General features: G+C 43.7%; 3 protein-coding genes across 5 annotated transcripts; 2 read left to right on the top strand and 1 right to left on the bottom strand.

The window, feature by feature from the left end:
- Positions 1-1,046: 1,046 nt before the first annotated feature.
- cxcr3.2 (chemokine (C-X-C motif) receptor 3, tandem duplicate 2) lies at positions 1,047-26,641 on the bottom strand. Of its 3 annotated transcripts, XM_061818958.1 has the most exons (7): positions 26,606-26,641; positions 23,888-23,975; positions 12,192-12,358; positions 11,914-12,069; positions 10,332-10,507; positions 5,299-5,358; positions 1,047-4,417 (listed from the first exon to the last, which is right to left on the bottom strand). In XM_061818958.1, exons 4-7 carry the CDS (start codon positions 11,957-11,959, stop codon positions 3,317-3,319), a joined length of 1,383 nt encoding a protein of 460 aa, XP_061674942.1. In that variant the 5' UTR covers positions 11,960-12,069; positions 12,192-12,358; positions 23,888-23,975; positions 26,606-26,641; the 3' UTR covers positions 1,047-3,316. The 3 variants fall into 3 exon arrangements, with proteins under 3 accessions (XP_061674942.1, XP_061674943.1, XP_061674944.1); XM_061818959.1 differs by lacking the exons at positions 10,332-10,507; positions 12,192-12,358; positions 23,888-23,975; positions 26,606-26,641 and having other exon boundaries at positions 11,914-12,005; XM_061818960.1 differs by lacking the exons at positions 10,332-10,507; positions 11,914-12,069; positions 12,192-12,358; positions 23,888-23,975; positions 26,606-26,641 and adding an exon at positions 7,224-7,291.
- On the top strand, positions 15,685-16,562 carry LOC133500370 (uncharacterized). The gene is made up of 2 exons (XM_061818961.1): positions 15,685-15,809; positions 15,852-16,562. The coding sequence occupies exons 1-2, from the start codon at positions 15,726-15,728 to the stop codon at positions 16,560-16,562; spliced, it is 795 nt and encodes a 264-aa protein (XP_061674945.1). The 5' UTR covers positions 15,685-15,725.
- tlr21 (toll-like receptor 21) lies at positions 16,574-26,798 on the top strand. Its single transcript, XM_061818950.1, is given in 4 exon segments — positions 16,574-16,681; positions 19,172-19,215; positions 23,785-25,137; positions 25,140-26,798. Coding segments are annotated over 2 exon segments (2,949 nt in total). The 5' UTR covers positions 16,574-16,681; positions 19,172-19,215; positions 23,785-23,846; the 3' UTR covers position 26,798.
- The last annotated feature ends 5 nt before the right edge of the window (positions 26,799-26,803 follow it).

The following is a 26,803-nucleotide window of genomic DNA, read 5'->3' on the forward strand; positions in this document are numbered from 1 at the left end:
TAAATATAGGCTTTGTTTTAAAATGTACTTTTTTTTTTCCTTAAAAAAAGAGTGTGGCGCTCATAGGGCAGCGAAGAACAATTACACTTTTATTTCTGTAAGCAGAACTCACCTTGAAGCATCATGACAAGTGTAGGAAAGTCATTAGTCAAAATATCATGCACGATGACGGTGTCATATCGGAACTAAAATGATCACACCACAGCAAACAGAATAGCATAACCAGCACATTAAAAAACAATGATTGAAGAAATAGACAACACATGCACTATTTACACTCTTAAGACCGCAAATTATGCTGGGAGTGCCTCCAACCTCCCAGTGACGCTCGGATATACCTCCTTTTTTTTTTTTTTTTTTTTAAAAACGTTTTCAAAAATTACACATTTGGTAAATGTATACAAAATTATATTTGTCTAACTTTTCAGAGAAATATGTTTTTTTCTTGAAAATGTTGCTTTTGTTCCTTAAAGTAAGTAACTTTTTCATAATGAAGTACTTTAAAAAATACTTAAACAGAGCTTTTTTTCGTTATGTACACACACACACACACACACACACGTTATAATATAAAATTTTATAAAAATAAAACTTTATTCTGTACGATTAAATTTTGCTTATTGGAGATTTATCCCCCAAATATGCATAAAATATGCAATTATTGTAATATATACACTATGTATACATCACACAATTTTTCTCAAACATGTACAACTTAATATAAGTTTAGAGATGAGATTATGACGTTTTTTTATGAGAAATAAGGACGTAAATTGTGAATGACACATCTTTTTCCCCTCTATTATGTATGACTTAGTTTTGATAGAATTGAAACAATTCCTCAAAGATATTTGAACTTTTTTTTCTTAATAATACTATACATTTGGCAACATGCTTCAATGTACATCAGAAGAAGATTGTTTTATTCCCTCCAAAATAAATCACACAGATCGTAGCATATTAGAATCATTTCCTGTTTTGCAGACAGAATGCGTGCAGCGGAATCTTTGGACTGGGGGATCAGTGGGGGGGGGGGAAGCAAAAAAAAAAAAAGACAGTCAGCAGAATTGTACACATTTATTTTTTCCATTTCACTCAAGCACCATGCTAAAAAAAAAATGAGAAGGGCATTTTTACATTTACAAGCACGCGTCAGACTACCTACAAATGTCTTAGTGACCAAACAAGTGCAAAGAAATAAAACTATTACTACACATTAAAAAAAATAAAACAAAAACAAATCAATGATAAAATGCATAAAGCGGCATCATATCAACAGAGAACATTTTCCAATCTTTATTCACCTGACATTTTGTTTGGCTGCGTTTCCCATGCAGACTTGCCTCCTAAACTACAAGCGCACAGTACAGTACTCCACAGTCTCTCTTTCCTCACCGACCTCAATCTCTTCTCAAACAGAATTATCTCTTTTTCAGTGAAAATATACAAAGTTGTTTTTTCTTTCAAAAACATCTCTTTGACAATTTTTTTTACCCTCCCAAATGTACGCCTTGATCCTCATTACATCATCCATCCCTCCATCCCCTCTAGTGGCGTGCAACAGCATCACAGAATGAAAAGTTCAGTATAACCTCACAGCGCCCTAAACGCTCTTTGTTACTCTCACTTGTGGGAAAGGAGGGACACGGTTGCTAATACACTTTTCGGCCATTTATTCAACGCACGGAGAACAGCAAAACAACAGAGGATTACCGGCGCAGGAGCTGGAGCTGCTCTCGACCACTGTTCACACTTAGACACTCACGGGCAAGGCAAGGCCATGGATGATTTTAAATGGGTGTAAAGCCTGTTGGAGGGGTAAAATGATTAGGAAAAATAAAATGATCCTTCCGTATCGCAGATTTAATCGTATTACAGATGGTGTAGGACAAATGTGTCAAAAATATGGCCCGTAGCCAAAAAACAGGAAACTGTTGTGTTCAGGATGGAAAAAAAAATCCACAATATTTTGGGGGTGGGGTTTGGGAGAATTTGAAGTTATGCTATTCATGTAAAAACGGGGTGATAATTCTTAGGTCTTCATAACTTGATATCATTTCATAGTGAAATACATGACTGTATTTTTCAAGGTCCAAATACCTTTGACTTAAAGTATTGTGTCTTTAGAAGCTTTTAGAAGCTTTTAAAAGTTTTTGTAAAATGACCATAAAATGTAATTAAATATTTTGAATATCAAGTGAGACGTGACCCCTGAACTACAATGAGTTTAAAGGGGAAATACAGTACTTTGCATGAACACTGCATCAATAGGTCATGTAATATGTACTCTATTTTGACAATTTGATGTTAAATCCTCACTCATTTAATAGTGTTTTGAGAAGATTTTTAATCGACAATTAAGAATTTTCAGGGGCGCTGCCATTTTCGCGAGTCACATGACTTACGTGCGCGGACGTGACGCATAAGGTGCTGCACTAAAGGCTTGATCACATTGCGCCCAGCGTTAATTTCTCAGGTTTATTCCCATCTGATGAAGAAATAGCAGTATCGGTTGATCGGGAAGACGGAGGAATAGTTCCATAGAGATTTGAACCTGTGGCTGTAAATGTTGAATATTCGGATGGTTCTTCAGGCGGAATGACGCCGGAGTCTGACTACTCGGAGGGCTACGCGCGGGACGTAAGTGCGTAAACAAAGGCCCCTGGAGCTGCGGGCCGGCAGACGCGGATGGTTCTTTGGACGAGTTTCAGCTAACAGCCTCCCCCAGACGCCGAAGCTCGTCAGACTCCGCGTCATTCCAGTCCGAAGAACCATCCGAATATTCAACATAAATTACAGCCACAGGTTCAAATCTGTATGGAAGTATTCCTCCGTCTTCCCGCTCAACTGATACTGCTATTTCTTCATCAGATGAGGATAAATCCGAGAAATCAGCGCTGGGCACAATGTAATCGAGCCTTTGGTGCGGCACATTACACGTCACGTCCGCGCACGTAAGTCAAGTGACTTGCGAAAAAGGCAGCACCCCTGAAAATTCTTAATTGTCGATAAAAATCTTCTCAAAACACTTAAATGAGAGAGGATTTAACATCGCATTGTCAAAACAGAGTACATATTACATGACCTATTGGATACATTGTTCATGCAAAGCACTGGATTTCCCCTTTAACAGTATCCCAGCGATAAACAAGAGTGTACCGGGTTATTTTTCAAGTGGAAGGCATTTGAAAATTTGAATCTGACTTTCGAGGTTCCACGGTGGGCAACAGTGGAGGAAAAGTGGGCCTATTGTTTAACCATTTGACAAGTTACTGTAAACCATTTGGCAGAGCTACTGGTCACAAACGCTTCTCAATCATTTTCCCACCATGACCGAGTAGGAGGTGTTTTCGCTTTCGGCAGAGCTGTAGGAGCCGGTTCTTTTCTGCTTCCTGCCCCTCCATTCCTCCGTCCCTAGCCAGTTTCTCTTTCCCAGCAGCCCCTTGCACATCCGAGCCATCTCCCTGCGGAACTTGACCCCCACAAAGCCATAGAGCAGCGGGTTGAGGGCGCAGTGCGACAGCCCCACGCTCTCGGTGATCACCGTGCCCATGTCTACGATGCGGCCGAACTGGCAACCGCCGACCACGACGTCCAGCCTCTGCAGGCTGTCGGCCAGCTGGAAACAGTTGTACGGCGCCCAGCAGATCACGAAGACGGACACCAGGGAGACGATGAGACCTAACGACCTGCGCTTTTGCCGGCGGGTGGCGTTGCACAGCGAACGGATAATCCGGACGTAGCAATAAAGCATGATCAGGAGCGGGAGTCCGAAGCCCAGGCTCACGCTGACCAGCTGCAAGCTGGCCATCCACTGCGCAGCATTGTCGGTGAACCACACCTGGCACAGGAGAGGTCCCTGCCCGTCTCCGATTTTCACCTCACCCACCTGCTTGAAGGCGATGTCCAACCCGCCAAGGGCCAGGCAGCCCACCCAGATGAAAGCGCAGGCCACCTGGGCCTGGCAGCTGTTGCGCTTCCAGCCGGAGCTGACGGCGTGGACGATGGCCAGGTAGCGGTCGAAACTGATGCAGGCCAGGAAAAGGATGCCGCTGTAGCGGTTGAGAGAGAACAGAGCGCCGGAGATCTTGCAGACCGCCTCGCCGAACACCCACTGGTGGGCCCACTGGGTGGCAAAGAGCGGCAGCGTTAACGCCAGGAGCAAGTCGGAGATGGCCAGGTGGAGGAGGAAGGTGTCGGTCAGGGAGAAGGAGCAGGCGCAGCCGCTGTAGGATTTGCGGTAGCGTCGGATCACGCAGAGTACCAGCACGTTGCCCACCACAGCCAGGAAGAAGACCAGACTGTAGGCCACGGGAAGGTACCTCTGAGCAAAAGTGTAGATGTCTTCGTGGGGACAGGGGGCCGCGTACGTCTTGCTGCTTTCCGGTGGCAACGTGTAGTTTTCGTAGTCAAATATCTGCAGATGGGGATGACGCATGAGACCGTCACTTTGCTTTAATCAACATAATTCATACACGGTTTTCCCTCTCGAGCCATGATGCAAATAGCGATTGAAGCGTCTTTGTCCCTAGGAATATATCGAAGTGAGTTAAGGAGCTGCGTGTAGTGCTTTGCTTTGAAAAGGGCTCTTTATTGGTATCCTAATGTTTTGCACCGTTCGACTAGTTAGGGCAGTTTTTGTGTGTGTGTGTGTGTGTGTGTGTGTGTGTGTTCCGGGAAGAGAACACGAACTGCCCGGAAAAAGTACAACTAGACCTGGTCTGGTCCAATAATTAACCTTATGGTGGGTACTTTAACATAGATGGACAAAAATGGACACCTGCTGTGCTCATACTTTTATCATTTCCCCCAGGAAATGGTTGCAGACTCCAATGAAGATTTATAAGATGACATAACTGTACATTATTTTAATCTTTCCCCCGTAGGGTTACATTTATTTTTACCTAAACGAATGAGTAACATAATTTTTTCACCTTTTAGTTTTCTCTTGATGTAATGCTGATAAAAAGAAAAGTTTTTTTTAATTTTTCATTTGGAATTCCACAACAAAATCAAAATCATTATTTTTAAAAACATTACACAGAAATAATAATACAAAATATTCCACCTAAAAATATAGCAGCCATCATTTTACATTATTTTAAAAGGCTTGGGGGGAAGACAAACATATATTGCTTCCATTTTTTTTTCAATTAAAAGAACTCATTTCTATGCTCTATAAACAAATTGAATTGTGATATCAAACAGGAATGTTCTGATGCAGTTTGATTTTTGTTATATTTAAAAATATTCTTCAAAAATTTGACCCTTAGATGGTAGAAAAATAAAGCTACTGACCCAGTAGTCCTCTGTGGTTGCCATGTAGTCATCCATGCTTGCTGCAAATGTGGACACGGCCTGCAAAGAGTGTGAAGCAAAGCTTTTTTTTTTTTTTTTCTTCCCACAACCACAGTGGATGTTACGAGAAAAAGAAGAAGTCGCGATTTTGGGAACTGAATCTTCACTCGGTTTAGGGTAGATGTAAACAACTTATTGTAGGAATGGATGAGTGTCTTGTTTTGGCCTTGGAGGAAATTGTGACACGCTTTGGACAAAAAGGTGCTACAGACAGTTTTAAAAAATCTTTCAGGGTAGACAGTGCATGACTGATGTGGATGTTGTGGAAAAAGGGCTGCACCTGCATCATTTTCTATTTTTTATAGGAATCTTCAGTAAGTACTGTACCATCATACAGCCTAAGAAATACTGCAAATCCGATATGAGAGAAATAATGCCCAACAGGAAGACGAGACTGACTCACCCTCTCAGAGCTGTGAGGACGACAGGATACAAGCACGAGGAATGCAGAATAAATCGAAATTAAGTAGAAAACAAAGCAAAAGGAACAGTCAACATCTATTTGTTGGCAATCTGGTTAAACTATAATATATTTACGTATTTCGACAGTGACTGTTTAGTGTTGTTTCCTCTATCTAGTGTTAAAAAAAAAAAAAAGTTTTACTCTCTCATTTTGTAATTCATTGCTTTGACTGAACATTTTAATCATTTTTCATTTCCATATATATTTAATACACAATGATATGGTAAAACACCCATTTCTATTTACAATTTTTTTTCAACCCGGTGTCCCAGTGATCGTAGGAGCTAAGTTATTTGGGGCTTCACACCCATGCCATGGTCACCATGGCAAACAGATCCGGGGTGAGGGACTAGAAAGTACGACTCTATAAGCCCCTATGACGAATAAAATGATTGGATGTACGTTTGCCTTGTCTGGGCTGGGCCACCCACCCGCGCCAGACCTGGAGTTGGGTCTTCAAGGCAAGCGCTTGGTCGGCCGGGCCTGCACCCATGGGACACAGCCCGAAAGGGTGATATCTGTTCCTGTTCCCGTGACCTCACCCCCCGCAGGAGGGGCTGTGTGAGCTGCGTGGTGGCCGAAGGTGGGGACCTTGCGATTTGACACTGGCTACAGAAACTGGATCTAGTTATATTGTCTGACTAAGTGTGTTTATAAGTCTCGTGTCATCCACCACAAACATTCTAAAATACATATCGAAATGAAAAATACATAAGATTATTCACTTCAATCTCTACACGAAAAAATAAATATGAGCGTAGAGCCTATCTTCCATGCGCAAAGTTGCAGAAGTCTCATTCATTCTCATTTACTGTCCGTGACGTCACCACTGACATTGGCCATTGAAAACACACTGTGGCCCCTACTGTAGGAGACGAACACGTCCCTTCTGACACGAAAGCTCTTTTCGAAGAAAACATCTCACAACCGAGTGAAGTGTCCAGGGCAACATTACCCAATGGATAGGTTTCAGATTACCCATCATGCCTTGCGACAGATGCCATACTGTGTGTTTTAGAGTTCAGACCATAGGTGAATGGTAAAGCGTGAAGTTTTTTCCATTGTTAATTTTTCCGTTTGGTGTAAAAGTTATGACATCGCTTAAAGGAAACGCAGTGGAAAAAAACACGTTTGGTGGTTTAAGCAGACCCAGATACTTGGAGAAATTGAAGGACATTGGTGGGAAAGATCCATATGAATTTCAAGCAAGCGAGTGGCGTGACGATGTGGAAGGCTACCCTGACGTTATATGCGGTCAGGTAAGGAGGCCGTTCTTCAGCGCCTCCTGCACGGAAGCCTTCCGATGCGCACATCAACATATTGAGCACCTCTGACCTACGGATTATGCCCCCCCTCCAAGTATTTTTTTTTTTTTTTTTTTAGTAGCTGTATAAACACCTACCTGTCATTTGGAACCCACGAAGCTCTCGTCCATTGCACCTGTGCAATCCATTTTACACGACAAACTGGGTGTCTTGCAAAGTTATGAAGGGTAAATCCATTCTCCCGAGTGTTCATGCAATGTCCAGCAATGGAACGAGCCGGCATTTTGGATAACACGAAGGAACAACGAGCTACCTTCCCGCAGGTAAAACTAATAGAAACAAACGAGTCCATGTACGTCACTTCCTGCTTCTCCTCGAAAACAAATGCCTCGAGAGGATTTTCATGGCGGGAGTTACAAAAAGCTGTATATGTCAAAATCATGTTTTGTGGTGAAAAAACGCATGGGTCCATGTTGGCTGCCGTTTTTTCATTAATAACATACTAAAAGTCATGCATTTCATGACAGTGACACTAGAAAGTCAAATGTCGTCAAACGGATTATTTTTGGTATATTATTAATGAAAACCCCACAGCCAATATGGTCCCCTGTGTTTTTTCACCACAAAACATGATTTTGACGTATACAGCTTTTTGTAACTCCCGCCATAAAAATCCTCTCGAGGGATTTGTTTTTGAGAAGAAGCAGGAAGTGACGTAAAGGACAGCGGCACCCCCTCGTGGACTTGTTTGTTTCCATTAGTTTTACCTCCGGGAAGGTAGCTCGTTGTTCCTTCATGTTAGCCAATATGCCGGCTCATTGAATTGCTGAACATTGCTTGAACACTCGGGAGAACCGAATTACCCTTCATAAGTTTGAAAGAGACCCTGTTCGTTGTGAAAAATGGATTGCATGGGTGCAGAAGACGAGAGCTTCGTGGGTTCCAAATAACAGGTACGTGTGTATACAGTTACTAAAAAAAAAAAAAACAATAGTTTGGGGCGGACCACGTAATCGGTCTCTCTCATAACGTAACAAAAGAGCCGTGTATGAAATGTGTCGATGTGCGGGTCGCCCAGCCAACAATGTCTCACTCAGCCTCGTCTCGATAGTGTTCATCGCGTACTGCGGCGACTTTGAACATACCCCTAAAAGCAGCATAGCTCGCCTCCACCCCCTCCTTATATGCCACCACTGGCGCAGAAACTCAGCCACACCCGGTGAGGCGCCGCGTTCGGTGGTCACAGCTTCTGCGAAGGCTGCGCATCGGGCCGTGCAATGGGGGCGGCTCTGAAGAACCCAGCCGAGAATGCGTTACTCAGTCGCGTGCGCGCATAAAGTGACCCGGCTCGACTGTGAGCACCCCCCTAAAGCAGCACCGCTCGGCTCTGTCATAAGCCACACCGGCCGGCTGCGATGAGCCGCGATGGCTCATCTCCGCCGCGGAAGTGGATCGGACAGGACGCCGTGATCGGATATCATCTGAATATGGCTCGAAACAATTGTGTAATATTCTCCCGGTAACTTCACTCAGTTGTGTGGTGTTGTCCTTTTCGAAAAGCGCTTCGGTGTCAGAAGGGGCGTCGTAAAAATCCGAATATCTCTGTTGTTCGGCTTCCATAGTAGCAGGCACTGTGCGTTTTCAACGGCAGAAGTGATGATGACATCAGGACAGAGGACCCAACTAATATGGCGACCACTTGGATGTCGAGGGACACTCAATTGAGCAACTTTGTGCATGGATGACGTGCTCTCCGCTCCCTTTTTTTTTTCCCGTATATAGACATTGAAGTGAATACTGTTATATGTATTTTTCATTACAATATCTATTTTACAATGTTTATAGGGATGACAGTCCCACTTTAAATATCTATTGCTTATAACTACCATGACAATGATGTTAGTTTCGTTACCGTATTTATGGTAATTTTGCATTTTGTGTTAGCATTAATTTCGTAGACATGCATTAGGTATGTTGTCTGATTGAATACGTAACGTAATTTTTCATTTTTAAATCTATAAATTCCACCTGGAAATGGCACTTGTCCCAATTTTGGGGAAGAATTGTTCACTATCTGCTTCTTGGTGCAAAGTCCATTTAGCCGACGTACTGTCACAGTCATTTTTGTTTGCAACTCAAGCGATGGCTCAGACTCTGAAAATCTTTATGTCACTCTATTAGTGTATTTGTACTTATTTATCACAATATAAATTAGTACATCTATATCCATACCTGTGTGTATACATATACAATGTACTGTATTGAAAGACAGGCACTGACATGAAATCACACTAATCTTTTCCTGTTTTAGGTCGATTAGGAACACCAAAATTATTTGGATTTCCTAAATACCAGAGTATCCTTCCATCCATCCATCGCCAACTGTGCTTATCCTAGTTGGGGGTCGCAGGATGCTGGAGCCTATGACAGCTGACTTCGGGCGAAAGGCCGACAACACCCTGAACTGGTTGGGCACTAAATGCCAGAATAGTGACAGAATTTTTGGAAGCCATTTTTCAAGTTTACATAATTAGTATTTGGCAACATGGCTTTTTAAACTGTCTGGCTCGGGTCAAATATTTTTAAACTTCTTCCACAAGCTTTTCACAATACTTGCCAAGAATTTTGGCCAATTTCTCCAAACAGAAGTCAGTTTGTAGGCCCCCTTGCTCACAGATGCCGTTTCTGGACTGCTCATACGTTTTCAGTAGATCTCGGCTTTCTTATGACCACTTCAAAACATTGACTTTGTTCTCCTCAAACCACTTTGTAACCAGTTTGGCTGTATGCTTTAAGTCATCGGCCATATGAAGCCCCATTTGCCCCCAAGCTTTAACTTCCTGGTTACGTCTTGAACTGTTGCTTCAGTATTTCACCACGATATCCTTTCATCGTGATGCTATCTATTTTGTCAAGTGCTCCACCTTCCTGTAGCAAAATAACCACACAACATGGTGTTGTCAACCATGCATTTCCAGGCTTGCAAGTTTCTCTTTTTTGCCATCCAAACGCAAACAATACGAATGATGGCCAAATAGTTCCATTTTAGTTTTGTCACACCACCGGACATAACCCTAAACCCAAAAATTAAAGTCTTTGTGCCTCAAACTATAGTCTGGTTTTTTCTTTTTTTTTTTGGGAGGGGGCAGGGGGGTCTAACAGTGTCATTCTGGCAGCGTGGCCTTCCAATCTATATGGGTACAGCACTTGTTTCAGTTTTACCGTGGATAATGACACGCTCTTACCAGCTTTTTGCCAGCATCGTCACAAAGTCTTCTGCTTTTTTTCTTGGATTGTCTGGACTGTCCCAGTTGTGACTGCACAAACAAGTTTCCCCATAGCTGTAGACGAGTCCTATCGTAATCAGCTGGCATGTTTTGATACAGATAATCAGTGGAATTTTGCTCATCCAGATGGTATGCTATGGAGAAAAAAAAAAATGAAGTGCTACAAAAACAAAACGACTGCAATTTTGAAATCAACATGTCCATTTTAGTTTTCATCAGAATAGAAATCTAACAGAATTTGTTTTCCAAATTGTTCCCCAGTGTTATATTACTGCTTTTTCTGAGTTGCTATACATTTTCAGAGTGCTGATGAGAAATGAAATTTCTCAGACTTTCACATAACATGGCTGAACTTAAAAAAAAAAAAAAAAAAAAATATATATATATATATAATTTTCTCCCATATACATGAATCTTAACTGCCAAGACTGTGAGGAACTGAATCGTCATGTGGTTAATTTTGTCCCGAATGAGGGTCTTCTGGTGAACTTTGTGCTTGCACAATAGTGCAGATGTTCCTTTTACTTCTGCTGCGGTCAAAATTGTTTGGAACGAGTGCAGTGATATTAAAACATGTATTCTGAGGGAGTACTTGAAGCTGAGGCTTATGTTAAAAAACATATATGATGGATAATTTAAACGTGTCTCTTGTTTGTGCTTTGTATATGAATATTTCCTACCCTAGCTATCTTTGGGAAGGAGGCGCGCTAGAAAGGGGTAGTGCGTTTACAGCCAGTCGCGGGGCACATAGAGAAACAAGTCGTACTCACAATAACACCTTTGGGGCCATTTAGAGTCTCCAGTGAATGCATGTTTATGGGATGTGGGAGGAAACCAGAGTGCCAGGAGAAAACCCACACAGACACGCGGAGAACATGCTAACTCCACACAGGCGGGTCATCACAACGTTAAAATGATAGACATAAATATTAAAAGATGCAATGTTATTTGTCTTTCATTCCATTTAATGGCTCACTGCCTTTTGCATTGCACATTGACACAAAGAAGCTTTCTCACTTGAAATCTTACCAACTGATGATTTTGAGATTTTATTTGAAGAAAATTACTGAAAATTGGAACTTGTAATGCTCTGCTCTCATCGCTGGAATCTAGAATATCCTGAAGATGGTAGAATATACTGTCAAAATATGTAACGATTTTTACTTCCCATTCCCTCCCAACAGGGCTCGGTGTGTACAGACTGCTTGGTCATGGCCTGCCTGCCTCAGTGTGGATTGTGTCAAATGGCACGAGAGCAAAAGATGAGAGGATAACAGTGGAAAAAATTGAGTTGCAGTCGATTTGAAGACACCAAACTCCTTTGTGGACATCATTTTGGACTGCAATTCATTTTACATAACATTTAACAATGATGTGGGATTAGAAGTAAACTTGTTGAATTATTGAAAAAAAAAATCTCCCTTTTCTGTCATGAAATTGGTGTTTCCCAACCCTTGTACAATTAAAAAGATTTCACGGCATATCACAAAGTGAAAATGCTACAGAAAGTGTATAAATAATGAAGATCGCAGAAATGTACCGAGTGTTAAATCTGGGCTCGCTACGTCTCCACCCTGAACATGCATCTTCTGTTGTAGTCCACTGGTGGGGGGGCTTTAGAGTGCCTCGTTGTTGCAGTGTGGAAAAGCCCCGCAACAACCTGGTGTATGGTTGTAGCGCATTGAGAAGAGTGCATCTGGAAGCAGAGACAATGGTTAGACTTTTCACAATTTTAAAGCCGCATTTTATATATTTGCCCCCCCCCCCACCCCTTCTAAATGATTACATAATTTTCTTCTCGGTGGAGTGTCAAGTTACCTGATAATCTTTCGCACTTTAGTGTCTGATAATCACTGCCCTGCGTCGCTGGGTAGCTTGGTATGGGGTGTCTCCCGTCCATCGGGCTGCTCGTGGGTGGACCCGACCCCACCTCTTGATTGATTGGGAGGGGTCCACATTGCAGGCGCAGCTATTCCAGGACACTTCTGTCAATCATTGTGCATGCAAAACATTATCCATTCGCTGGCATATGTTCCGGGCACCCCTGTGACATTTGAGTTACATGTGGGGCCACTCATTTCTTGTGACTAATAACTCGTGAATATGCGAGTTGCTTCGGTATCCCCTCACTCACACTGGCCCTTTTAACGGTTAGAATTTACATAGCCAATCCCGCCATGGTTCAGTTGTAGAGCTGGGTTCACAACTCTTGTCCTGTATGCTTCTCCTGTCCTATCTTGACCTGTCCTTAACTCGCAGGGGGTAGCACTACTGCCCCATACATCACTCACGTGTCATTGTTCTAGAATACAGTATACACTATAATGTGTTCCTTCCTTTGCTCATCTTGTTTACAGTGAGTGATTTGTCTTTAGTCTTCTTTTCTCACTCCACTCTAGAAACTTTGTTCTGCTTGGCCGGCCGACTCTGATTCTCATTAAATATCTATTGTCATACTAAGAAACCACAGCGGCAGCTTGAAAATGCCACTGTGACAGTAAAAGTATTAGTAATATGTTCTGTAGACTATGGCACGATTCTCACTTTAAACTGCTCCCTTTGCACAATTGTCATTGCACTGGTCTATAACAGGAACTGCGAACGGGTGAGCGCACTCTATATAAGCTTAAAGGGCGACTGTCATGAAATGGATGATTTTTAGTATGTTATTAATGAAAAAACGTCAGCCAATATGGGCCCATGCGTTTTTTTCCCACCACAAAACATGATTTTGAAGTAAACAGCTTTTTGTAACTCCCGCCATGAAAATCCTCTCAGGGATTTGTTTTCGAGAAGAAGCAGGAAGTGACGTAAAGGACAGCGGCGCACTCAAGTGGACTTGTTTGTTTCCATTAGTTTTACCTCTCGGAAGGTAGCTTGTTGTTCCTTCGTGTTAGCCAAAATACCGGCTCATTGCATTGCTGGACATTGCTTAAACACTCGGGAGAATGGATTTAGCATTCATAAGTTTGCAAGAGACCCGGTTTGTTGTGAAAAATGGATTGCACGGTGCAGAGGATGAGCGCTTCGTGGGTTCCAAATAACAGGTACGTGTGTATACAGCTACTAAAAAAAAACCAATAGTTTTGGGCGGACCACGTAATCGGTCTCTCATAACGTAACCAAAGATCCGGGTACGAAATATGTCGATGTGCGCGTCGGACGGCGTCGGGCTGTTGCGCGGACAGCGGCGTATCTGAAGAACTGAGCCAAGAATGCCTTACTCAGTCGCGTGCGTGTAATAATGCGCCCCGGCTCGACGGTGTTCATCAAGTACTGCGGCAGCTTTGAACATCCCCCAAAAAGCAGCACAGCTCGGCTCCATTATATGCCACCACGGCGCTGAAAATCATCTGAATATGGCTCGAAACCATAGTGTAATATTGCCCCGAGAGCTCGAAACCATAGTGTAATATTGCCTCGTAACTTCACGCAGTTGTGTGGTGTTCTCCTTTTCGAAAGAGGTTCCGTGTCAGAAGGGGCGCGTTTGTCTCCCATAGTTAGGGTGCACCGCGTGTTTTCATTGGCGAATATCCAAGTGACCTCACAGACGGAGGATGCAGCCAATACGGCGAGCACTTGGATATCGTAGAATGGCACTTCTGCAACTTTGCGCATGGATGATGCGCTCTCCGCTCAAATTTATTTTTTTAAATAGACATTGAAGTGAATAATGTTATATGTATTTTTCAATACAATATCTATTTTAGAATGTTTATAGGGATGAAACTTGGGCTTTAACATAATATGGGGCGTTAACGCACTCTTAATTGTTCTACAGTATGTCATGATCCTGCCGCTCCAGCCCGGGCTGTGCGGGTGCCAGTGCGGTTGCGCTGATTGGTAGGCGCACACCTGCGCCTCATGCAGCCTAATTATGCTGTGTATTTATATGACCCCGATGACGACTGGCCGGCGCCATTTCGTTGAGCTTTATGTCCCGTTCCAGCACTCTCGTATGCCTGATCGACAACCCATGTTTACCGACCTTCGCCTGTTCTCCGACCAACCTTGTAAGCCTGACTCCTTTGATACTTCTGCCTGCTTTGATCGTTCGCCTGTGTACCGACTCCTGCCTGCCCGCTCACCTGCTCTCTTCGCCCGATGTCCCAACTACCGCTGCTGCACCCGACTGCCCGCTCGATTCCCGACCTCGGCATATAATAAACGTTTCTCCCTAAACTACCTTGCATCGTCCGAGTCCTGCATTTGGGTCCTACTCTTGTTCCGATGGGACGTGACAGAACTAACTGGCCACAACAGGACCCAGCAGGAAAGACCCGGCGTCGCCGGGACCGACGGAAGGTAGACCGTCTGCTGGAGGACCAAGCCTGTCCGATCCGATTCCGTGTCTTACGCTCCGCCAGCGAGGTATGAATACGTCCCGAACACGACCCGTCCGGCTCCTCATATTCTTCTGGACTCTGACTTTTCGGAATATGGCCAGAGGAGACGCCAAGGCTGGGCGCTCCCTTGTGCCTCCCGCTGCGCGGCAACTAAGACACCGTCCTCCCACTCCTCGCCGGCAATGGCGAAACCCGCAGACCCACAGCTGGTGGCGAAGCTTCCAGCCCAGAGGAGGAGCTGCCAAATCACGAGGCGTTCCGCCGTGAAATGCGGGCGGAGATAGAGCGGCAGAGCGCCGAATTCGCGGCTCTCACGGCCCAGGTCCAGCAAGGATTGGCGAACCAGCCGAGCTACGCTGATGTCGCGACGCCGACGGACTCGCTGCTGACGCGGGTTCACGTGGCAGTTGGAACTGACTTGCCACCTCGCCAAGCGCACGTAGCTGTGGAAACTGACCCGCCTCCTCGCCAGTCCCACGTCGATGTTTTGGCTGTTCCGAGCAGAGCTCACGCGGCAGTTGGAACTTACCCGCTCTCGAGACACGCCCACGTGTCAGTTTCGACTGACTCTCTGCCGACGCTCGTTCACGTTGCCAAGGAAACGGATTCGCCACTGCGCCATTCCCACGTTGCTGTTTCAACGAATGCACTGCAACCTCACGTGGCAGTGGGGACCGACCCGATGCCGCCTCACGTTGCTGTCCAGGAGGTGGCGACGTCTCCACAGCCGCTTCTTGTTCGTGCCCTGGAGTGCCAGTGGCGACCGGTCCGCGGTCGCTCCCCGTTCTTGATCTGTCGGCGACCGGTCTGCGGTCGCTCCCCATTCTTGCTCTGTCGGCGACCGGTCCGCGGTCGTCCCCTGTTCCTGCTCCGTCGGCGACGGGCACGTCCATATGTTCCCATCCAGGAGGTGGCGATGGTGCCACCACCTTCTCACGTTCCTGTCCAGGAGGGGGTGGCACTGGCGCCGCCTTCTCACGTTGCTGTCCAGGAGGTGGCGATAGCGATGGTGTCGACGCCTTCTCACGTTGCTGTCCAGGAGGTGGCGATGGCGATGGTGTCGCCGCCTTCTCACGTTGCTGTCCAGGAGGTGGCGATGGCGTCACCGCCTTCTCACGTTGCTGTCCAGGAGGTGGTGATGGCGATGTTGTCGCCGCCTTCTCACGTTGCTGTCCAGGAGGTTGTGATGGCGATGGCACCGCGGCCTCCTCACGTTCCCGTCCAGGAGGAGGTGGAGTTGGTGATGCTGCCTCCGCCTTCTCACGTTCCTGTCCAGGAGGTGGCGACTGTTCCCCAGCCGCCTCACGTTCCTGTCCAGGAGTACCAGCGGCGACCGGTCCGCGGCCGTCCCACGCCCTTGTCTCGACGGCGACAAGAGCTGGGGAGTTCTGATGAGCCACCCCGGAGCTGGAGAGACTTTGGGATGCCTGAGATGGTAATGGTGGCGGTCATGGCTCTGGTCCTTCTTTCCATCATCCCATTCGCTTCTGATGGCTCCCAGCCGCTTCATGACCTGGCCTCGTTGGTGACCAATCCACGGCTGCCTCCTGACCAAGCCTCGGTGGCGACCAGTCCCTGGTCGTCTCGCAACCACGGCGTGGGAGGTTCTCGTCCGGAGCAGTTGCCTGCCTCGGCCTGGTTCCTGCTTCGTCGTTTGGTTCCTCACAGAGGTCGTCCTCCCGAATCGCCCCGTGGGGACCCTGGTGCTTGGCGTCCGGGTCGTCCTCCTGACCTGTCCACCCGGACGCCTTGCATTTGGTGGCCTGGATGGCCACCAGACTGGGGTTCGGGGGGGGCGTGCCCTCTTCCGGATCCCCCTTCCGCCCCCCCCTGCCTGTGTTAATTATTGTCCGTTTCATTCGTTTAGGTACGTCTGGGAGCCGTGCCCTTGAGGGGGGGTACTGTCATGATCCTGCCGCTCCAGCCCGGGCTGTGCGGGTGCCAGTGCGGTTGCGCTGATTGGTAGGCGCACACCTGCACCTCATGCAGCCTGATTATGCTGTGTATTTATATGACCCCGATGACGACTGGCCGGCGCAATTTCGTTGAGCTTCGTGTCCTGTTCCAGCACTCTCGTATCCCTGATCGACAACTCGTGTGTACTTGTTCTCCGACCAACCTTGTAAGCCTGACTCCTTTGATACTTCTGCCTGCTTTGATCGTTCTCCTGTGTACCGACTCCTGCCTGCCCGCTCACCTGCTCTCTTCGCCCGACGTCCCAACTACCGCTGCTGCACCCGACTGCCCGCTCGATCCTCGGCATATAATAAACGTTTCTCCCTGAACTACCTTGCATCGTCCGACTCCTGCATTTGGGTCCTACTCTCGTTCCCATGGGACGTGACACAGTAAAGAAAATAAGTGTTTGAATACCCTGCTATATTGCAAGCTCTCCCACTTAGAACTAGTGAAATGTTCATTGTAGGTGCATGTCCACTGTGAGAGAGATAATCTCAAAAGAAAAATTCAGAAATCACAATGTATGATTTTTTTTTAACGATTTATTTGTGTGATACAGCTGCAAATAAGTATTTGAACACCTGTCTATCAGCTAGAATTCTGACCATCGACGACCTGTTAGTCCGCCTTTAAAAGTCCACCTTTACTCCATGTATTATCCTGTATCAGATGCACCTGTGTGAGGGTGTAACATGGCCAAGATCAAAGAGCTGTCCAAAGACAGCAGAGACAAAATTGCACAACTCCACATGGCTGGAAAGGGCTACGGAGCAAGCAAGCAGCTTGGTGAAAAAAAGTCCACTGTTGGAGCATTAGAAAATGGAAGAAGCTAAACATGATGGTCAATCTCAATTGGAGTGGAGCCCCATGTAAGATATCACCTCGTGGGGTCTCAATGATCCTTACAAAGGTGAGGAATGAGCCCAGGACTACACGACAGGACTTGGTCAATGACCTGAAAAGAGCTGGGACCACCGTTTCCAAGGTGGTAATACATTAAGACGTCATGGTTTGAAATCATGCATGGCACAGGTTTCCCTGCTTAAACCAGCACAAGTCAAAGGCCCGTCTTAAGTTTGCCAATGACCATTTGGATGACACAGAGGAGTCATGGGAGAAAGTTTTGTGGTCAGATGAGACCAAAACGGAACTTTTTGGTCCTAATTCCTCTAACCGTGTTTGGAAGAAGATGAATGATGAGTTCCATCCCAAGATCACCATCCCTACTGTGAAGCATGGGCGTGGTAGCATCATGCTTTGGGGGTGTTTTCTGCACATGGGACAGGTCGACTGCACTGTATTAAGGAGAGGATGACCACAGCCATGTATTTTGAGATTTGGGTGAACAACCTCTTTGCTTCAGTCAGAGCATTGAAGATGGGTTATGGCTGGGTCTTTCAACATGACAATAACCCGAAGCACACAGCCAGGAAAACCAAGGAGTGGCTCCGTAAGAAGCATATCAAGAATCTTGCGTGGCCTTGCCAGTCTCTAGACCTAAACCCAATACAAATCCAATAAAAAACCCGGTGAACAACAACAATGAAACGTTTGACCTCTGTAATTGCAAACAAAGGCTACTGTACCAAATATTAACATTGGTTTTCTCGGGTGTTCAAATACTATAATATGCAGCTGTATCACGCAACCAAATCATTAAAAAAAAAAAAAAAAAAAAAAAAAAAAAATCATACACTGCGATTTCTGGACTTTTCTTTCTAGATTATCTCTCTCACAGTGGACATGCACCTACAATGAAAATTTGAGATCCCTCCATGATTTCTAAGTGGGAGAACTTGCAATATAGCAGTGTGTTCAAATACTTATTTTCTTCACTGTAATATGGGGCATTGACGCAGTCTTAATTGTTGTAAATGAAAGAAGACTGCATCTTGCACATCTGTAACTGAATGTCTCTTGGTCTTTGTTCTTGTTAGTTTGTTTGTTCTTTGTTCTGAACGTCGTACCAGTGCGGCATCGACTATCAGAGACAAATTCCTTGTATGTTGTTACACACTTGGCCAATAAAGTTGATTCAGATTCGGCATAAAAGGAATACAGATGCTCTATTCTGTTTGACCTAGCAGGCGAACAGGATGGAGGGGGCGGGGGGGGATAACTGATAAATGTAAAAATATGTCATGTAAAAATATAACACATTTTGTCACAAGTCAAGTGACAGGCAAATGCTCGCTAGAAAGCTCGAGGCTAGCACGAGAAGCTAATATTGAAGTTATTTCGCCATGTATTTCAAATAAAAATCCCTTACAAAAAAATATGGTTGATTTTTTTCTTATTAGTCCAACATGTTTGATGAAATTGGATTCTGACTCATTATTTATTTTGCCAGTCACATTCAATATATATTCAAATATCGTCAACAGTGTGTGTGTGTGTGTGCGTAGTTTACGCCAAGGATTTGTTTCATCTTTTTTTGACATAAAAAAACTGCAAAGGGGAATCATAAAAAACAGGGCTGTCTTCCTCTTTCAGACAAATGAGAACGAGAAGGACACGGGCACACTTCCTTTGATTGGGTAAGATCTCTCAATGCCTTAAATATTTTCTCAATCATCTTATTCTTTTTCACATACTCATTTGCTTTTTTTATGAGAAGACTATGCAAAGGGTGTGTTCTCACAGGGAAGTTTATGTGGTTAAAGTGTCATTATGTTGCAATTAGTTCTTTTGAAGCTCAACAATCGAAAGTGTAATTTTTTTGAGGGGGAAATAATTTTTTAAAAAAGAAAACTCTGTACAACTGTTGTGATAAGCCATACTCATGTTATTTAAAACGTGCACTTGAGACAAAAAAAAAAATGCATTTTTTTTCATGTCAACTTTCAAGCTCAGACAGCGATATTTCCTTTTGATGTTTAGTTACATAACTTAAAAAGCACAGCGTATTATCACTTTATAGCATTATAAACATTCCCTAAATAACAGTAATGGGTACAGTAAGACTCGTGGTTCACATACTGACCCCATCCCCATTCTTTAATCTGGTTAACTTAATATTTACATTATTACTCCGACAGGGTTTATTGAGGGTTTAGGGGTTCCCCTTCATAAAATCACTTGATTAAAATGTACTTGAACATTTATTATTCAGGAATTTCATTAAATAATTGGAAAATTACATTCATTGAAAGTAATAATTCGTGATTGCAGTTTAATTAAGCATCATACTAATTACAAACAAGACTACAAAATGACAACTATTTTAACATTAAAGCAATGTTCAATATTCCTTTTTAACAAGGTGCATCTGATTAAGGATAATACATGGAGTGGAGGTGGACTTTTAAAGGCGGACTAACAGGTCTTTGAGGGTCAGAATTCTAGCTGATAGCAGTTTAATTAAGCATCATACTAATTACAAATAAGACTACAAAATGACAATTTTTTTCAACATTAAAACAATGTTCAATATTCCTTTTTAACAATCGTAGATAGTATGATCATAAAATATTTGCCGACCCATGATATAAAGTGCTCTGCAGCTCCCAAGAAGAGCCGATATAAAATTAAATCATAAATATAAATAAATAATTTCTTTTTCGTTCTAAGTTGAACGGGTGCACAACTGTTTAATGATCAACCACACAGGGTAGTGAAACGAGAAATGAACATTTTATATGGGGAAGTGGAAGCCTAAGAATCACATTTGCTCAGCCATTTGTGTGAGGATGAACAATTAGGATTCCACGTGAGCTTTGATGTCGGATTTTGTGCATCAAGAATTCATTACTGCTACAGTGAAGAAAATAAGTATTTGAACACCCTGCCATATTGCAAGTTCTCTCACTTAAGAGATCATGGAGAGGTCTGAATTTTTCATCGTAGCCGCATGTCTACTGTGAGAGAGATGGTTACAAGTTTGAGTCTTATTGATTGTATGGGGTGGACAGGTGTCTTTATGCAGCTAACGACCTCACATAGGTGCATCTGATTAAGGATAATACATGGAGTGGAGGTGGACTTTTAAAGGTGGACTAACAGGTCTTTGAGGGTCAGAATTCTAGATGATGGGTGTTCAAATACTTATTTGCAGCGGTATCACAGAAATAAATCGTTAAAATAATCATACATTGTGATTTCTGGATTTTTGCTTTTAGATTATCTCTCTCACAGTGGACATGCACCTACGTTGAAAATTTCAGACCCCTCCATGATATCTGAGTGGGGGAACATGCCATATAGCAGGGTGTTAAAATACTCATTTTCTTCAATGTATGATCGAATAGAGCTCGTAACAATTTACTGGGTACATGACACGTTCAAATGAAGAGTTGCCGTTAATTCATCCCGCCCTCCCAAAAACCGCGAGGATTTGTTGAGTTTTTAAAGAAAATTAGCACTTTAAAACATGAAAAATATATTTTATCATTCATGTGCGTACAGGATTCATATGTTGGATGTGACCCGAGTCCAGGAGTTGACAACCCCAAATGTTGAAAAGAGCCATATTGGACCAAAAAAAAAAAAAAAAACCCCAAAAAATGTGTCCGGAGCCGCCAAAAAATTAAAAGGCTTATAATGAAGTCAACACATGCTGTATGTATCTAGATTAGCCTACTATCAAAATGACTAAATTGGCTACAAATACATAATGGGCATTCAGGATTAAATGTTTATTTTCCCCGCAGTACATTCTGTAGAGAATGACGCACCACGTGACTGCTCTGTTGTATGATGCCGGGTCAAGTTTAATTTCATTACAATATTAATGTATTATGTTTAATTGCTTTGGTGACATTAAAGAAACGTAATAAAGAAATCAGATTTTTGATGTCATTTTTAATTTGAGGATTTGAAGAAAGAGCAACAAAATGGAACGTGCATAACATGCCCCGTATCTGGGCACTAAACAGAGTGCAATAAAACCAAACAGCAGCCGTTCATTCAGCTTGTTTAGGTGGCTTATCAAATCCACCAAAAAGTGCAGTTTTTCAAGCCACTCTGTATCTCAGTTGCGGGTAGTTCAAGTCTTAGCTTTTCAGGAATGTTTTCACGTGTTCTAAATAGGCAACAAACTGACGCAAAACCTCAAATCGGAATATTAGCTTTCAACTTCATCAAGCAATGTACGAAACTGACGATGGTTTGACAGCTTCTCGCTACAAAGCAAACATTCAGACAATCCTTCTTCATGGGCAATGAGTGCAAATAATTTGCTCCAAGAAACATTGAATCCTCTGTTCTGTTAATTTATTTTACTCTTGTTTTTCCCCTTGGAATCCATTGGCCCATCACACAGCTGCCATTTTGTTAACAACAATCACCTGCCTAGCATCCCGTCATGCTAAGAGAAACGTGTGTCGCATGCTAGGATTCAAATCTTCGTTGACAGAAATGTTGAAATTTAATATTTATTCGACACATTCTTACAGCATTGGAAAATGTTAGAATGTTTGTGTCATATTTGTCCTCCCACAGAAACTATACTTTCCTCCCTCATCTTTTTCCATTTTCAAACATTTTTGAAAAAGCTCCGGGGAGCCACGAGGAGGGTGCTAAAGAGCCGCGGGTTGCCGACCCCTGCCCTAGTCAGTGAGATCAAGTGCAAGAGTTGGGTTGACTGCTTACTTCAATGTGAGCCATTGGGCATAAGCTGTGGCCATAAAAAATAAATATCTTACAGATTTATTTCCTAAAAAAAAAAAAAGAAGCACTAAAAGTACATGCGCATGTTGCTTTGTCAAGCAATAACGAGACCTCTGCCATTTAATAAACACTCAGCAGAGGAAAAACAGAAAAGATGGAAGCCTCCAAATACCCAGGCAAACTTAACACTTTCTTTTTCTGAGGTTTAAGACTTTAAACGTTAAAGGAGAAATCCATTGCTTTGCATGAACAGTGTATCCAATAGGTCATGTAATATGTACTCTATTTTGACAATGTGATGTTCAATCCTCTCTCATTCAATAGTATTTTGAGAAGATTTTTGTCGACAATTACGAATTTTCAGGGGCGCTGCCATTTTCGAAAGTCATATGATGTACATGGGCGTATGTGATGCGTTACGTGCCGTTCCAAACGCTAAAACGCTGTCGATAAAAATCTTCTCAAAACACTATTAAATAAGAGAAGATTTAACATCACATTGTCAAAAAAGGGTACATATTACGTGACCGATTGGATACACTGTTATTGCAAGCACTGGATTTCCCCTTTAACTTCCTTAATACCAGTTAGTGTTTTCTCATTAGCGAAGGCTTTTTGTGAAATATTAGGGGGCTTCAGAAACACACAAAAAACACAAATAGGTGAGTTTTTGATTAGATGAATGAAGATAGCATGAATTCATGACTGTGACTCACAAACTATAAAAAGTTGGAGGTTCACTCTTCCTTAATCAAACTTTTGACAATAACGCAGACCACAGAGAATTAAGAGATATAGTGGATAGTGTGGTTCATGGATAATTCAATTCAGCTATAACATTTCTCAGTTCAGGCACTATGCTTTGGTTCACGACGGCAAATTACTCCTGCCTATTTTACTCCCATTACTGTAGAAGATAAAAATACGAAAAAGTTACACACTGCAAGCATATTGTTTGTGACCTCGCTGTGCAGTTTGGTTTGGTGAAATATATCATCTGTACAACTAAAAAAAAGATAAAGATCAGGCACCGTGGCCAATGGAGTGACTATTTTGACAAATACTTCAAGTTCTAGAAGTGAAGAAATTGTTGTCAGGACAAATAGAGTTCACTGGTGAAAACATTAGCAAGACTACAATTTGAGCAAAGCTATGATATTGCAAAGTGATTTACTATTAAGCTGTAATTTCATAACCTTACTATTTTATATTGTATTGTTTGAACTTCATAAACAAGGTGAGCAAAGCTTCACTGAGGGGCTAAAACTGATTCATTCTGTTTTGATTCATTTAAGCGAGAAACAAATCTTTTCTTTATGAATGTTCGTGAACAGAGGTTCCACTGTATTCCGATATATTCAAAGGTTCCCATATATTAATAAAAAATCTAGTATATGCTGTTTTCTGACAGATGGAAACATCTTAGCAGCAGAATTGCAATGAAAAAACCGTGACTGTATCTTTCATTTGATGTGACGATTGTTCTGTCCTCAACGCAGATACACCCTGATGAAGGTTCCAAATTAGTCTACAAGTCTGCCTCCCGCCAGAAAGTTGAACCATGGCGAGTCTCATCTATCAGCTAATGTGGCTCACACTCACCCTTGTGGTGGTCCAGATGGTCACAGCGTACACGTTTATGAACTGCATCGAGGACAGGAACTCGAATCACAGAAGCTTCAAATGCAACCTGCGAAAGAAGACAAACATAACAGACATCATTGTAGACCTGCCGCCGTCTGTCGTGAATCTCACCATTTTGAGCAATCCCATCCGGCACATTCCTAATGACACCTTTGCCCGCATCCGGAACCTTTCCCATCTTCGGTTGGACGGCAACCATTTGAGCACCATTGACAATTCTGCGTTTCGGTACCTGCATCAACTCAATTCTCTCAACTTATCCTTTAACAACATTTCCCAGCTGAGCCACTCACTATTCTCAAGCCTGCACAAACTCACTGTTCTCTCGCTGAGGGGCAACAAACTCAAGCAGCTACCGGTGGGAATTTTCTCAGCCACCCTCGAGCTCAACACTTTACTACTACAACAGAACCACCTCATAAACTTCTCAGGGATTGTTGAGTCTGTGTCACACTTAAGGAATCTATTGAAATTGGACCTTTGCCACAACAACTTCACTTCTCTGAGTCACAACCAAACACAACTTCCCAGATCCCTCATCAAGTTGTACCTACGTGGAAACAATCTGTCCACTTTAGGATGTGACCACTCCTTCCTCACTGAGGTCAAGAGCTTGGATTTGTCCTACAACTCCAGACTCACCGCTTGGGCTTTTGTTGGCGTGAACCTGACGCAAACCAACGACCTCAAATTGCAGTCAACTGCGGTCAACGTGACAACGTTTTTGAACATCAGCAACATCTTTCCAGGTCACTTGAACTTTGCAGGCATGGGTGTGAGCAATGACAGTCTGTTACTTGATCTGTGCAAAGTGTTGAGGCAAAAGATGAGCAAGCTTAGCATGTTGCGTTTGGGCAGCAATGGTATCAGGGACCTACAAAATGACACACTGTCCCATTGCCCAATCATCACAAAATCTCTAGATCTATCGCAAAATCGTCTAGGGAGCTCACAAGAAAAGAACATCAATTGCCTTGATTTTCTCGGTAAGAATAGATTTTTAAAGACGTTAAATATTGAGCACAACCACCTGCCTATCCTTTCCACTTGCAAGAAAAAGCAGATGGTGCGTTTCCATGAGTTGGAGGATCTCAGCTTCCGGTACAACCGTATTCTGTCGGTTGATGCTTACGCTTTCTATCATACGCCTAATATCAAAACCCTGAAATTAAACATCAACACCATTGCCTCCCTCCACCGTAAAGCTCTCAAGGGCTCAACAAACTTGAGACGCTGCGTCTGGATAACAACCTTCTCACTGACCTGTTCAAAGAAACATTTGAGGATTTGTCTGCGCTACAAATTCTTAACCTGCGCAACAATCGCATTTCAGTCATTTTCAATAGGACCTTCCACCGCCTCAACAATCTGACAACGCTGGACCTCGGGGGGAACAAGATTTCCACCGTTCATCCCTCTGGACTTGAAGGACTCAAAAGCCTCTCAAAGTTGTACATGGATGGAAACAACCTCAAACAGATTAACATGTCCCTCCACGGTGTGTTTAAGCGCAATCTGTCAGTATTGGATTTAGAAAATAATCTAATTCGCTTCAACACCATAAATATCAGTTCACCATTTCTAAACATGAGCAGACTCAGGGAATTGAAGTTGGGCAGCCAGCGTCCCTATGGCCTCACAGTATTGCCGCGTAAGTTCTTCCGTGGCCTTGCCAATCTCTTTTCTCTTTATCTCAACAACAATCAAATCTCATACATTTCCACCGACGCCTTTGATGACTTGAAAAAACTAAGTTTCCTCAACCTGGACAAGTGCTGCGAAGTGAACATACAACTGAAACCGGGCGTTTTTAAGAATCTTCATCATTTGACCAGATTGGTTGTAGAAAATGTGGGGATCCAGAACTTTTCTCAGAAAGTGTTTGGTAATCTCACCCAGTTGCAGGCACTGCAGCTCAATCACAACGGGATGCAAACACTTGAGGTGGAGGTGTTGAACAGTCTGCCCAATCTGCGCTACTTGGATATACGCCATCTCCCACTCAGCTGTACATGCGTAAATAGCTTGCTGCAAAAATGGACCAAGGACAACACAAAGGTCCAAGTGGTGTATGTCTACGATCTGCCGTGCCAGCAGGATGAGAAAAAGAACTTCTACAACTTTGATACCAACATTTGCTACATTGACCTCGGGGAGTATCTCTTCTTGACCACCGCTACCGTGGTCACTTTCTTCACGGCCTTACCGCTGCTTCATATCAAACTCTACTGGAAAATGAAGTATGGCTACTATGTGTTTCGCTCCTGGTTCGGTGAGCAGTGGCGCAAACTCAAAGAGGAGGAGGAGAATTGCATTTACGACGCCTTTGTTTCCTACAACTCCAATGATGAAGAGTGGGTCATGGTGCAGCTGCTGCCCAACCTAGAGGGCAATGGCTCATCATTAAAACTTTGCCTGCATCACCGCGACTTCGAACCCGGGCGTGACATTATTGACAACATTGTCACTGCCGTGTACAGCAGTCGCAAAACCATCTGCGTGGTGAGCCGGAATTTCCTCCAAAGCGAGTGGTGCTCTTTGGAAATCCAGCTGGCCAGCTACCGGCTCTTTGATGAACACCGTGACGTACTACTGCTTGTCTTCCTGGAGCCAGTCTCAGAACGTCAAATGTCCTCCTACCACCGCATGAGGAAGGTCATGCTGAAGAAAACTTACCTCCAGTGGCCTGCCTCAGACTGCGTTAACCCTGAGCAGGCCCAGGAGCTCTTCTGGAGTCAGTTGCGTCGTGCGCTAAAGACCGGGGGCAAACTGGAAATAGAGGACAACAATGAAACTCCTGACAGTGACGATTTGGGAGAGTCTGACACTCAGACTCTCATAGCAGATGGAAACTTTTATACATATTAAATTGTT

This window comes from Syngnathoides biaculeatus, chromosome 5, assembly GCF_019802595.1.
Source record: "Syngnathoides biaculeatus isolate LvHL_M chromosome 5, ASM1980259v1, whole genome shotgun sequence".
Taxonomy (NCBI): Eukaryota; Metazoa; Chordata; class Actinopteri; order Syngnathiformes; family Syngnathidae; genus Syngnathoides; species Syngnathoides biaculeatus.